Here is a 12044-nt window from a genome sequence, read left to right as displayed (position 1 = left end):
GTTCTCATGAAGGACGTGAGCACGCCGGTCAGCTGCGAGGAGATGAAGAAGGTGCTGCAGGCATGTCTGGAGAAGGCGGCGGCCATTAACTACAGCCAGCTCATCGAGTACGCCGACGTGAAGGGTGAGCGCGCGCAGCGACCCCCCCCACCCCCCTTCGACCCCCCGCCGACGCGACGCTGGCTGACGACTTCGCGGCCTTTTGCAGCAGCCGAGCCCGAACCGGACGCTGAGAAGAGGTTGCGGGACGCCGTCAGGCTGGCCGAGCTCGTCATCGAAGTCTTGCAGCAGAACGACGAACATCACGCCGAGGTTGTTCTCTCTTTTCGTTTTTTTTTTTTTTTTTTTTTTTAAAACGTCTCAGGGCTGCTCCATGTGCCTGCCAATTTTGGTACGCCAAGATCAAACTTATCGGGGGGGGGGGTTGTCCATCGCAACCATGTGGACAAACCTCTCTGCCAATGCTCACGGGCGGCATATATTCTTTATCCTCTGGGGAAAGCAACTGACCAGTCCCATCCGCTCCTTGTCTGCATGATTTGCTATACTGCCCCCCGGTGGCCATATAATGCTCAGCGGAAGGATGTTGCGTTATGATCCATTGTCGAAACGCATTCAAAGCAATTTTGCACAGTTTTTTTGGGGGGGGGGGGTTGGGTGGGGTTCGGGGGGGGGGTGAGTTAGAGCAGATTGGCATTTTTGTTCATTTAATCGGAGGACGATAATTTCACATTTCAGATCAGAGCAAATTCAAGTTGTATCGCAAGGCACCGCTGGATAGCGTTTCCCATTCACATGAATCACGTGCATGCCGTAATTATTATTATTAGTATTTTATTTTATTTTTTTTTAAAGAAGAAAATTTTTTTTTTGATCATTTCCTGGAAGTTCTCGAGGACTTTTGGCTGCCGCGTTCCGCCGGTAAACGACGCCCTCCAAAAGAGATCAATGGCAGATGTCGAGTCGACGGCGGCAGCTATTCTCGGAACCCCGTCGCCGTGGCAACCGGCCACCCGTGTCACTCTGGAAAATTAACAACTCCGCGCCCCCGGGGGTCAAACTAAGCGTAACGCGCTCGCATTCCGCCCACCTGTCGTTTTTGTTGTTGTTTTTAAAGCGACGCCTTCCTTGCGTTTGCATTTCGCTTGCTACTTTTTACTTTTGCTACTCGTGTTTTTCTGAATACTCGCCGTATTTCTCTTGCCGCGATTGCCGCACCCAAATAATTGCCCGACTTTAATAGAGATGAAATTTGCAGACGAGTGCAACGTCAAGAATTGCTTGAAATGATTTCCCCCTTCCGGGAGCGTCCATCAAAAATGAACATTTTGCTCTTTTCTGTGTGTGTGTGTGCGTGTGTGTACTTTGCTGCTGCCGAAGGGACGAGAGGCAAGTTAGTCGTCGTGTTTTTTTTCAATGGTGTTGCATGCAGTGTGCGTATTTCAGACTCGACGTGTTTCATTTTTTTTTTTTTTTTTTAATTTTTTTTTTTTTTAATCTTGGCTTGAATCTTTTGTTTCAGAAAGGGAACAAACAACCAATGGCCGGGGATCAATTATTGCCGGAAAAAAATCAAAACAAGTCGCTCGATTTTGGGACGCTTTTAAAAAAAAAAAAAAAAAAAAAAAAAAAGTTAAGATGGTATTTACATATCGTCGAACGTTGCAGTTATTGCCACCTGCTGGACGCGAAGAGAACTGTCGCGCGCGCCACATTTGAATTGTCGTCGAATTTGTCGTCTTCCGAAGAATTCAATCGCCGTTTATTTCTTCGTATCCGTCGGTCGTTGGCGATTTTGCGCTCGGCGGTCTTCGGCTTTCAAGGAGGTTGAAATTGCGACGGGGCAGCCCAGTTAATGCTTTTTTTTTTTTTTTTTCATCTTGCCTTGAATCTTTTGTTTCAGAAAGGGAACAAACAACCAATGGCCAGGGATCAATTATGCCGGAAAAAAATCAAAACAAGTCGGTCGATTGGGACGCTCTACATGTGGTTTAGTCGCTTGTTGTGGAATTTAAAAAAAAAAAAAAAAGTTAAGATGGTATTTACATATCGTCGAACGTTGCAGTTATTGCCACCTGGTGGACGCGAAGAGAACTGTCGCGTGCGCCACATTGGAATTGTCGTCGAATTTGTCGTCTTCCGAAGAATTCAATCGCCGTTTTTTTTTTCGTATCCGTCGGTCGTTGGCGATTTTGCGCTCGGCGGTCTTCGGCTTTCAAGGAGGTTGAAATTGCGACGGGGCAGCCCAGTTAATGCTTTTTTTTTTTTTCAATCTTGCCTTGAATCTTTTGTTTCAGAAAGGGAAAAAACAACCAATGGCCGGGGATCAATTAATGCCGGAAAAAATCAAAACAAGTCGGTCGATTTGGGACGCTCTACATGTGGTTTAGTCGCTTGTGGTGGAATTAAAAAAAAAAAAAAAAAAAAAAAAGTTAAGATGGTATTTACATATTGTCGAACGTTGCCGTTATTGCCACCTGGTGGACGCGAAGAGAACTGTCACGCGCGCCACATTTGAATTGTCGTCGAATTTGTCGTCTTCGAAGAATTCAATCGCCGTTTATTTCTTCGTATCCGTCGGTCGTTGGCGATTTCGCGCTCGGCGGTCTTCGGCTTTCAAGGAGGTTGAAATTGCGACGGGGCAGCCCAGTTAATTTTTTTTTTTTTTTTTTTTTTTTTTTTTTTTTTTTTTTTAAACACTCCGAGCGAGACCTCGCAAGGCCTGACGGGAAGTCCCGCAAGGCCACGGCGGTAAAGAGCCGCCGACGCTTTTCATTTTGGCCCGATGCCGCCGCCTCTTTGTCCTCGGGCGCCTTTCAAGGCCGGTTGCACTTTTCTCTCGCGAGTCCTTTTTGACGTCAAAAGCGGGGCAGGCTGAACTTTGAACCGCCGACGCTCTTCAGACCCGACAGATGCTCGCCAGGCAGGCGGCAAGTGATGGCAGAAGCACTTAAAAAAGGAAAAAAAAAATTAAAAAAGATGACAGCGGATCAATCATAAAGGACCGTTTTTTTGGGGGGGGGGTCTGTTTTAAATGAGCCTTTACAATTTACTCGCACCCCCCTTGGAAAATTTGAAAGGTAAAAAAAAAAATCATCATCCCCGCCACTGGTTGCACCAAATCTCATGACGTTTGGGGGTGGGCGGGGCTTGTTTGTCATAACGGGACACACCAAAAAGTGCGGGCGGGAGGTCGGCCATTTTGGGGGTCGGGGGGGGGGCTCCCAATGTGAGTCACGACGTGCGGCATGACGGGGAGGACGCACCCCCAAAAAAGATTCAGACTCTCCAAACTTGGACGAGAAAATTGCCATTTTGGTTTGGTTTGGGGGTAAAAAAAAAATCTATTCTGACCCCCCCCCCCACCCTGACCCCTCCCCCAAATTGAAGACAAAATCTTGCTGATAAAACGACACGTTGGCTTGACTTGGAAGGTTTACAAAAACAAACGCTTCACTCGCGGCCCCGAAATTGGGTGCGCACGTACCCCCCGTCAGCGCCCGCACACCCACAAAAAAGCGGCAACTAGGTGGAAGGAACGATAGAGTCTGGCATCAGCTGGTGACCCGTCGTCGACGCCGCCGCGCGTGTGTCCCGGCAGGCCTTCTCGCTGTGGCCCGAGCTGATGCGCCGGCACGCCGAGAGCTTCCTGTCGCTGTACCGCGCCGACATGGACTCGTCTCTGCGGGTGCAGCCCGTCGATTCGTGGAGCAGCTTTCCGCTCTTCCAACTCCTCAACGGCTTCCTCAGCGCCGATCGTGAGTCCCGCCGTCACGCCTTTTCCGACCGGTGTTTCTCAATATTTGACTTTCTATTTGCCCCTTTCTGCTTGTGTTTTCTGGGCGGCTTTTCTTTGGGTATTTTTTTGCTCAATATAGCCGATCGTGAGTCCCGCCGTCACACCTTTTCCGACCGGTGTTTCTCAATATTTGACTTTTTATTTGCCCCTTTCTGCTTGTGTTTTCTGGGCGGCTTTTCTTTGGGTATTTTTAAATTTTTTTTGCTCAATATAGTTTGGATTTCACTTTCCCTTCTGTTTTTTTTTTCTTTTTTTTTTTTTTAACGTTTCTTGTTTCAAACTGAACACAGGAGCAGGATGGCAAACATCTCGAGGGGGGGGGGCGACAATGCCCCTTTTCTCCCCCCCTCTCGGCGCCTACTTGTGTTTTCTAGGCGGCTTTTCTTTGGGTATTTTTTTGCTCAATATAGCCGATCGTGAGTCCCGCCGTCACACCTTTTCCGACCGGTGATTCTCAATATTTGACTTTTATTTGCCCCTTTCTGCTTGTGTTTTCTGGGCGGCTTTTCTTTGGGTATTTTTTTATTATTTTTTTGCTCAATATAGCCGATCGTGAGTCCCGCCGTCACGCCTTTTCCGACCAGTGTTTCTCAATATTTGACTTTTTATTTACCTCTTTCTGCTTGTGTTTTCTGGCGGCTTTTCTTTGGGTATTTTTTTTTTTTTTTTTTTTGCTCAATATAGCCAATCGTGAGTCCCGCCGTCACACCTTTTCCGGTGTTTCTCAATATTTGACTTTTTATTTGCCCCTTTCTACTTGTGTTTTCTGGGCGGATTTTCTTTGGGTATTTTTTTATTTTTTTGCTCAATATAGCCGATCGTGAGTCCCGCCTTTTCCGACCGGTGTTTCTCAATATTTGACTTTTTATTTGCCTCTTTCTGCTTGTGTTTTCTGGGCGGCTTTTCTTTGGGTATTTTTTACATTTTTTTTGCTCAATATAGCCGATCGTGAGTCCCGCCGTCACACCTTTTCCGACCGGTGTTTCTCAATATTTGACTTTTTATTTGCCCCTTTCTGCTTGTGTTTTCTGGGCGGCTTTTCTTTGGGTATTTTTTTTTTGTGCTCATTATAGTTTGGACTTCACTTTCCCTTCTGATATTTTTTTCTTCTTTTTTTTTTACGTTTCTTGTTTCAAATTAAACACAGAAGAAGGATGGCAATCATCTCGGGGAGGGGGGGGTGTCAACAAACAAGTCAATCGGCAAACTAAAAGCTTTTTTTTGGGGGGGGGGGGGAGATGTTTTTCGGCTCAAGGTCCCAATACCAGGACGCGCGACGGCCATTGTTGGCGGCGGGCTTTGTGCTCTCCCTTTTCTTCCGGCGCCACGCTGATGCGACGCGGTCCCAAGGGCGCCGGGGCGAAACAAAAAGATGTCGTCGCACGTCGCCGTGTTGATTTTTGCGCTTGCCATTGTGGCCGCTAATTGCGCGGGAAGGCAAGGAGAGAAGAGAAGAGAAGGGAAGGGAAGGGAAGGGAAGGGAAGGCCGCCACTTGGCCGGCCTTGCACAAACCTTGAGAAGATGGCTTTTTCAAAGGCTCGCTTCAAACGCGCTCCCGACTCGGCAACTGCGCCGTGTTTTTCGCACACTTTGCAAATGCTCACTTGATTGGCGTAGGGGCGGCGGCGGCGGGGGGGGGGGATTTTTTATTGATTTTTTTTTTTTTCCAATTCATTTTGTATTTACATTTCGGAAGTCAAGCGATGGATGAGGTTTCGGCCATCTTTTCGGCCTCGGCGCCGCCTTTTTCCGCGTTGACCTTTGACCCGCAGCCCCGAAATTGGGTGCCCTATGGGCCCTTTGACATCATACACCGCCGACACCTTCCATTCCGACCCGCTCGAAACGGCGTCTTTGCCCGCGTAGCCTCGCTCACCGTTGCTCACCCGTAGCCTCGCCCCCCCCCCACCCCCCCTTTCGTCAAACTCATTGCTTCAGCTTTTGCGACTTGCTTTTTTTTTTTTTTTTTTTCTCCATACTTCTTTTTTCTTCACATTTGTTTTACGTGACACTTGTTTTTTTTTTTTTTTTTTTGCATTTTCTTTTCCGGCCATACTTGAGTTTTTCTTTGTAAATGCTCACTTGTTGGCAGTCACGAGGAGGGGAGGGACTGCTGGCAGGATGGATCGAGGAGGGGGTGGGGGGGGAGGGGTGGGGTGGGGGGGGGCAAAATGGCAAGTGTTGATTGCAAAACCAATTTCCCACTAATGAAGCCCGCCGAGACGGCGAAATGGGGAGCGCGTCGTTAGTGTCGCCGTTAATTCATCAAGGACGCCAGGGAAGGCAGAAGGAGGGCTGCGCCGACACGGCCGCCGCCACTGCCGCCCGCCGATTAATGAACAATGCCTAATTTTCAACCCCCCCCCCCCCAAAAAAATTTTTCAAATTCAACCCAAAAATCCTCTGCATCATAGATTGACCGCTGACTTGATGTGTTGTTGCCCCTTGACCGCCCCCCCTTCTCCCCCCCCCCCCAGCCCAGCTGTGCAACGGCCCCTTCCACAAGCACCTCCAGGATCTTTTTGTCCCTCTGGTGGTGCGCTACATCGACCTGATGGAGTCGTCCATCGCCCAGTCCATCCATCGCGGCTTCGAGCAGGAAACCTGGCAGCCCGTCAAGTAAGAAGAAAATTTTGTTTGAAAGATGGGCTGTGGGGGGGTGGGGGGGGGGGGTTGCTGACCAGCGCGTAGTGGCCCGCGGAGGCTAGGAGGCCATTTCAAGATTTCAAAACCGGGATCTTGGAAGAACTCTAAAAGTAGCCCGCGAATAGGAATTTGCCAGTAGCGGGCAAGTGGCGAGCGGCGGCATTTTGGAGCAACTGGAAGACGCTTGATGGAGGACTGACTGACTCCAAAGTCACGTACGCGACAGTCATCCAGCCGGGATGCGACCAAGGCTTGACTAATTGACAACAGTCTGCCCCAATTCTTCTCAATGTGAAGCGGAATAGCTTGTTGCGACTATTGGGGGGGGGTTGGGGGGGGGGCGGAGTTGATGTTAGCAATAACAGAGCGCGGATTTGAACATCGCTTCCTGCCTGATATTTACAATTGAAAAAGAACATCGAACTGATAGCGTTTTTTTGGGGGGGGGGGTCGTTTTTCTTCTCTGCATTTCTCCCCCCCCCCCCCCCCCTCTGAGGAAAGTATTTGAGGTCTTGCTAAAAAGTAAAGTTTGTCCCATCCGCCGCATTTGAAGGACTTTTTGAGTGAACAACCGAAAAGTGGAAGCCATGAAAAAGGCGAGAACGCGTCAAGGCCGGCGGGAAAGGGAACAATTGAAGCGTTTCACAATGACGAATGCTTCTTAGCTGCCATTTCAACTTGAAGCTTCATTTGTGCTGCAAAGCAGACCCCCCCCTCAACCCCCCCTCCCCAAAAAAAAAAAAGTTTGGAAGCAAAAACTCTTCTTGAACACCAATATCAGGTCCCACACACAGTGCTAGTGCTGCTCTTGAGCCTTTTCACACTCTGACCCCCCCCCCCAAGTGCCGTGCTTTATTTTACCCCCGCCCATCATCATCATCCTGTATTGATCTCTTGTCTTCAATCGACTCCCGATCACAATTCCCGCCAGTCTGTCTCCTTTCAAGGTGTCGTTGACACGGGGGTCCTTCTAGCGAAGGTTCATGAAGACGTGAGGATGCTGGGGGGGGGGGGGGTGGGGGGGGCTTTTTTGATTTGTTTGTTGTCCCGGAGGAACTTGGGGGACGGCCGGTTACCGTGGATACCGCTAAACGGCTAAGCTGCTAACTTCCTGCTCACTTGAACAACGCGTCAGTTGGTGGCCATATTGGTGCCAAGTTGGTGGCGTTATGTTACTTGGGGGGGCCGTTGGGAATTGTGTGTGTGGGGGGGGGGGGGCGGCGCACAACACCCAGACCACACTCGTTGCTTCATGAAAGCCGCGAAAAAAAAAAAAAGAAAACAAGCTGGCACTTCATTAGCGAGCACAGACGGTGAGTGGATTGGCCCGTCACCCTGGGGGGTAGGGGGGGGGTGGGGCCTTCACAGGAGAGCCCCGCTAATTAGACATGAGGGGGCTAGCCCAAAGCCTCCACGCTGCTGCCGCCGCCGCCACTTGTTGTGCTCGTCTTTTAAAGGCCAAGTGAGAAAAGTGAGCGCCGTTAATTTGAGTGCCCCCCCCCCTAACCCCCCCCTTACGATTCCTCTTCCTTTGCGTGGTCTCGCGGCTGTCATCCCAGCCGCCCGCTGTACACTTGCACGTCGCGTCGTCACCTGCGGCCGTCCGTCCGCCCTTTTGAGATGAGCGCGCTCGTTTTCTTGGCGACTTGTTGCTATCGAGCGCGCGCGTCGCACATCCGCGCCACGCACGCACGCTCGCGGGCCACTTCCATGAATAAAAGCACCCCCCACCCCTAAAAAAAAAAATTTTTTTTTTAATCACCTGCCGTCATCAAAAGCGCTATTGGACGTTTTGCGGTCGTTGTTTTGCGACAGAAGGGGCTCGGCCACGTCGGAGGATCTTTTCTGGAAGCTCAACGCGCTGCAGGCCTTCGTGTCGGACCTCCGCTGGCCCGAGGACGAGTTCGCCGCCCACCTGGACCAGAGACTCAAGCTGATGGCCCAGCGACATGATGGAGGCCTGCGTCAAGAGGTCAGCCGGCCGGCCGCAAATGGCTGCCGCTGCTTTAAAATCCTCCAATGGCTTATGTCGCCCCCCCCCCCCCCTGCAGGACCAAATGCGCTTCGAAGGCAAAATGCAGAAAGTCAGCAGGTCGACGGACTTGCGCGTGCCCCTCTGCGTCTGCACCATGCTCAACATCGTCGTGGACGCCAAGAGGCACTGCCCCAAACTTTGCGCGCTGGACACCGGGCAGGAGGTACGAGATTTTTCTCCGCGTGTCTGAGATCAAATTTGCTATTGTGAAAACCCCCCCCTGTTGTGAAAAATTTCTTGCTGCAATTTCATCGTTGAGGGGTTTCACTGTCATCGGTGTCACTCGTGTACGGGCCATATTCAACGCTAGCTTCAGAATTTGCCGCGGGCCAATAAAAAACCTTGTGCGGGCCCGCGGTTGGCCCGCGTGCCACGGTTTGGGACACCAGGCGTTGGTGTACAGGAATGTTAAAAGTGTGCCTTGGCGTACGGAGGTCACGAAACTGTGTGAAGTTGAACACGTTTGTGTCCTTGTTTTGTCCGTCGGTCCGTCGGCGTCGTCGTTGGACTTCAGACGGACACGCAATGGGTAAGTCGCCATTTTGGATTTTGTCCGCCAAACGCGACCATTTTTTTGTGCCTCGTCAACATCAACGGTGCGGAGAGCCATTTTGGAAGAAAGCCTCCCCTTTCAAATACCGCCCTGAAAATGTGGTTCGTTAAGGGGGTGGAGGTAGGGGGGAAAAAAGAGGGGGGGGGGGGAGAAAAAGGAGCTAGCGACGGTGACCTCGTCAGACCCGCAATTTGTCAGCGATCCTCACGCTTTTGTTGATTGACATTTTTTCATTTGGGGTTCCCTTTATGGGCTGTCTGAAAAGCCATTGTGGCGCCATTCACCCGCCCCCCCCCCCCCCGTCTCCCCCGCTGCGCCAGGGAAAAGGTGGCATGAATATGTTTTTTTTTTTTGGCGGACGTGAAATGACGGATTAATTGAATCTGCCGCGCACCTTCGGTCTTTAGCGGCGGCTGGACACAGCGGCGAGTTTGCGCTAATTGTTGCGCGGCGCACCCCCCCCCCCCCCAAAAAAAAAACATAGCTTTCGCATTCCACCATGTCATTCACACTGTGGCCATCCAAACTCCATTAGAAACTTCCACTTCACGCCCCCCCCCCCCCACCCGCTCTTTTTACCCCCCCCTCCCCCCACCCGCAGCAACACTACCACTCCAAGATCGACGTGCTGATCGACGCCACCTTCCAAGACATGATCTGCGCTCTCGTATCCAAGGTGACGACGGCACCGCCGGCTTCCGATCTTTCTTGTCGCGCTTGACTTGGTTCGTTACCGATTCTAACAGGAAAACATTTTGACCAATTTCGGTATCGATGTACCTTGAATATTAAAAAAAATAATAAATAGAAATGTACCTAAAATGATTAATTGGATGTACAGTAAATGTGGCTAAAGTGAGGCCCAAATTTGTTTTTCATATGCTTGCAATTTCATAATTAAAAAAAAAATATATATATATATATATCAATTAGTGCTCTCAATTGAACGCGTTATTATCGGCATTAATTTAAAACAATTTTAACTCGATTAATTTTTTTTTTAATCGTGAGATTAATGGGGCACCATGTCACAGCGGATGTCGCGTTGCTCCAAATTAATCAAGTGTGCTCCCGGTTTGAATAAGTGAAAATCAAGTGAAAAATGTTCACGTAAAATTGAAAATCAAAATTGTTGTGTCAGTAAATATTTTCATTTTGCACAAAGAAAACGCATCCACGAATCCATGTCGACGAGAGCATTGAAATGAGAAAAATGGGAGAAAATTTAGACTCGATTAAAAATCTGTGATTAACTACGGCAAATTCCGAGTTAACTATGATACGTTTAATCGCGATTAATTTTTTTAATCGTTTGTCAGCACTCGTAGCAAAACAGAAATATCTTCTCAATATGTGCTGTATACTCCATTTTCAAATTCATCACGTTTTGAAGTCATTTTGACGCGTCCAACTGCACGTATTGATTTGTCTGTGTGTGTGTGTATGTTCTTGTACTTACGACATTGTGAGGACCGGCATGAGTTTTTAACCAACAGAGTGATGTGTAGTTGTGTGCAGTGTTGGACGCGGTTCTGTCCAAGCTGTCGAGATACGACGAAGGAACTTTATTGTCATCCATCCTCTCCCTCACGGTCAGCGTGCGCGCCCGCTTTGTTATTTCTTCGAGGCCGCAAATGAAATCTTTTTCCACTCTAGTCACTTGACTTTTCATTTTTTTTTTTGTCTTCTTCTTCTTTCTCCTACCAAGGTGAAAGCAGCTACCAAATATGTGGAAGTTCCCGTAAGTCTTTTTTTTTTTTTCCTTTTTCAATTCATCATCTTTTTTCTGTGTGTGTGTGTGTGTGTGTGTGTTCTTGTACTCAGACATTGTGAGGACCGGCATGAGTTTTTAGCCAACAGAGTGAGGACATTTTGACGAAGTGAGGTGTGTGTGTGTGTGTTAGTAGTTAATCCTTGTTTTAAAAAAGTGATAAAGTTTAAAATGCACAAACATATTTTCCCAAAATAGTCCAGTGATTAGCACGTCGGCTACAGAGCTGCAGAGGTACCGGGTTCGATTCCAGCTCCGGCCTCCCTGTGTGGAGTTTGCATGTTCTCCCCGGGCCTGCGTGGGTTTTCTCCGGGTGCTCCGGTTTCCTCCCACATTCCAAAAACATGCATGGCAGGCTGATTGGACGCTCTAAAATTGTCGCTAGGTGTGAGTGTGAGTGCGAATGGTTGTTTGTCTCTGTGTGCCCTGCGATTGGCTGGCAACCGATTCGGGGTGTCCCCCGACAGCTGGGATAGGCTCCAGCACCCCCCCGCGACCCTAGTGAGGATCAAGCGGCTCGGAAGATGAATGAATGAATGAATGAAAGCGTTTGTTGACGTCTCAGGAACGTTAGTCGGCGAGGTGATCGGTTCCTGTTCCTGTTCCTGTTCCTGTTCCTGTTAGTCGGGGTGCCGATGTGCGGGCAAACGATCCAATTTCTCTCGAGCGCTTCGCCAATGAGATGGACGCTTTCTTTCCCATCTTTGTTTTCGAGCTTTTTCTGGACAGAATCCAAATGCGCTTCAAAGGCCTTTGTCAAAGTTTAGGCTGGGGCGGGGCGGGGCGGGGCCCGGCGTTTCCAAGCTAACCTGGATTTTGGCGTTTGCGTGCAGCATAACAGCCGAGCGCCGCTCCACCGCGTTTGCCTCCGCCGCCGACGGAGCCTTCCTTAATCCGTCGCCGCAAAGCCGCCACTCCCCCCCCCCCCCCGTCCTCCATTTTATTCTCAGGTTCCCGCGCGGATTTCCTGCCAAATTATAATGTAAGGCGCACCTGGGCCTGCGGCGCCGGCCCCCGCTCCTTTTGTGCGCCGGCAACCCGAGGCGGCGGGGGCTCGGCTTCCTCGGCAGCTGCCGTCGTGGACGCTCGCAGAAGTGCGCTTCAAAGGGAACTCGCCCGCCGCCTTGAAAAGACTGTCGGCCCACCTTTTGTCCCCCCCCCCCCCCGACCCCCCGCTTCTGCTTCTCCGAGAACACCGCAAGATTTTTTGCGGATTTAACGTCTCGGGTTACACGCGCA

The 12044-nt window shown here is 50.0% G+C and overlaps 1 protein-coding gene across 1 annotated transcript in view; it reads left to right on the top strand.

Annotated features, from left to right (window-relative positions):
• cadps2 (Ca++-dependent secretion activator 2) overlaps positions 1-12044 on the top strand; it is a 43169-nt gene that overhangs the window by 25834 nt on the left and 5291 nt on the right. The window contains 11 exon segments of the mRNA XM_052061338.1: positions 1-124; positions 212-312; positions 3602-3758; positions 6278-6419; positions 8262-8388; positions 8390-8422; positions 8498-8644; positions 8996-9010; positions 9636-9710; positions 10543-10626; positions 10743-10775. Coding sequence (XP_051917298.1) covers positions 1-124; positions 212-312; positions 3602-3758; positions 6278-6419; positions 8262-8388; positions 8390-8422; positions 8498-8644; positions 8996-9010; positions 9636-9710; positions 10543-10626; positions 10743-10775 — 1038 coding nt within the window.

This window comes from Hippocampus zosterae, chromosome 3, assembly GCF_025434085.1.
Source record: "Hippocampus zosterae strain Florida chromosome 3, ASM2543408v3, whole genome shotgun sequence".
NCBI classification, from domain to species: Eukaryota; Metazoa; Chordata; class Actinopteri; order Syngnathiformes; family Syngnathidae; genus Hippocampus; species Hippocampus zosterae.
The sequence above is the reverse complement of the archived record's forward strand: the minus strand, read 5'-3'. Positions and strand labels throughout refer to the sequence as shown.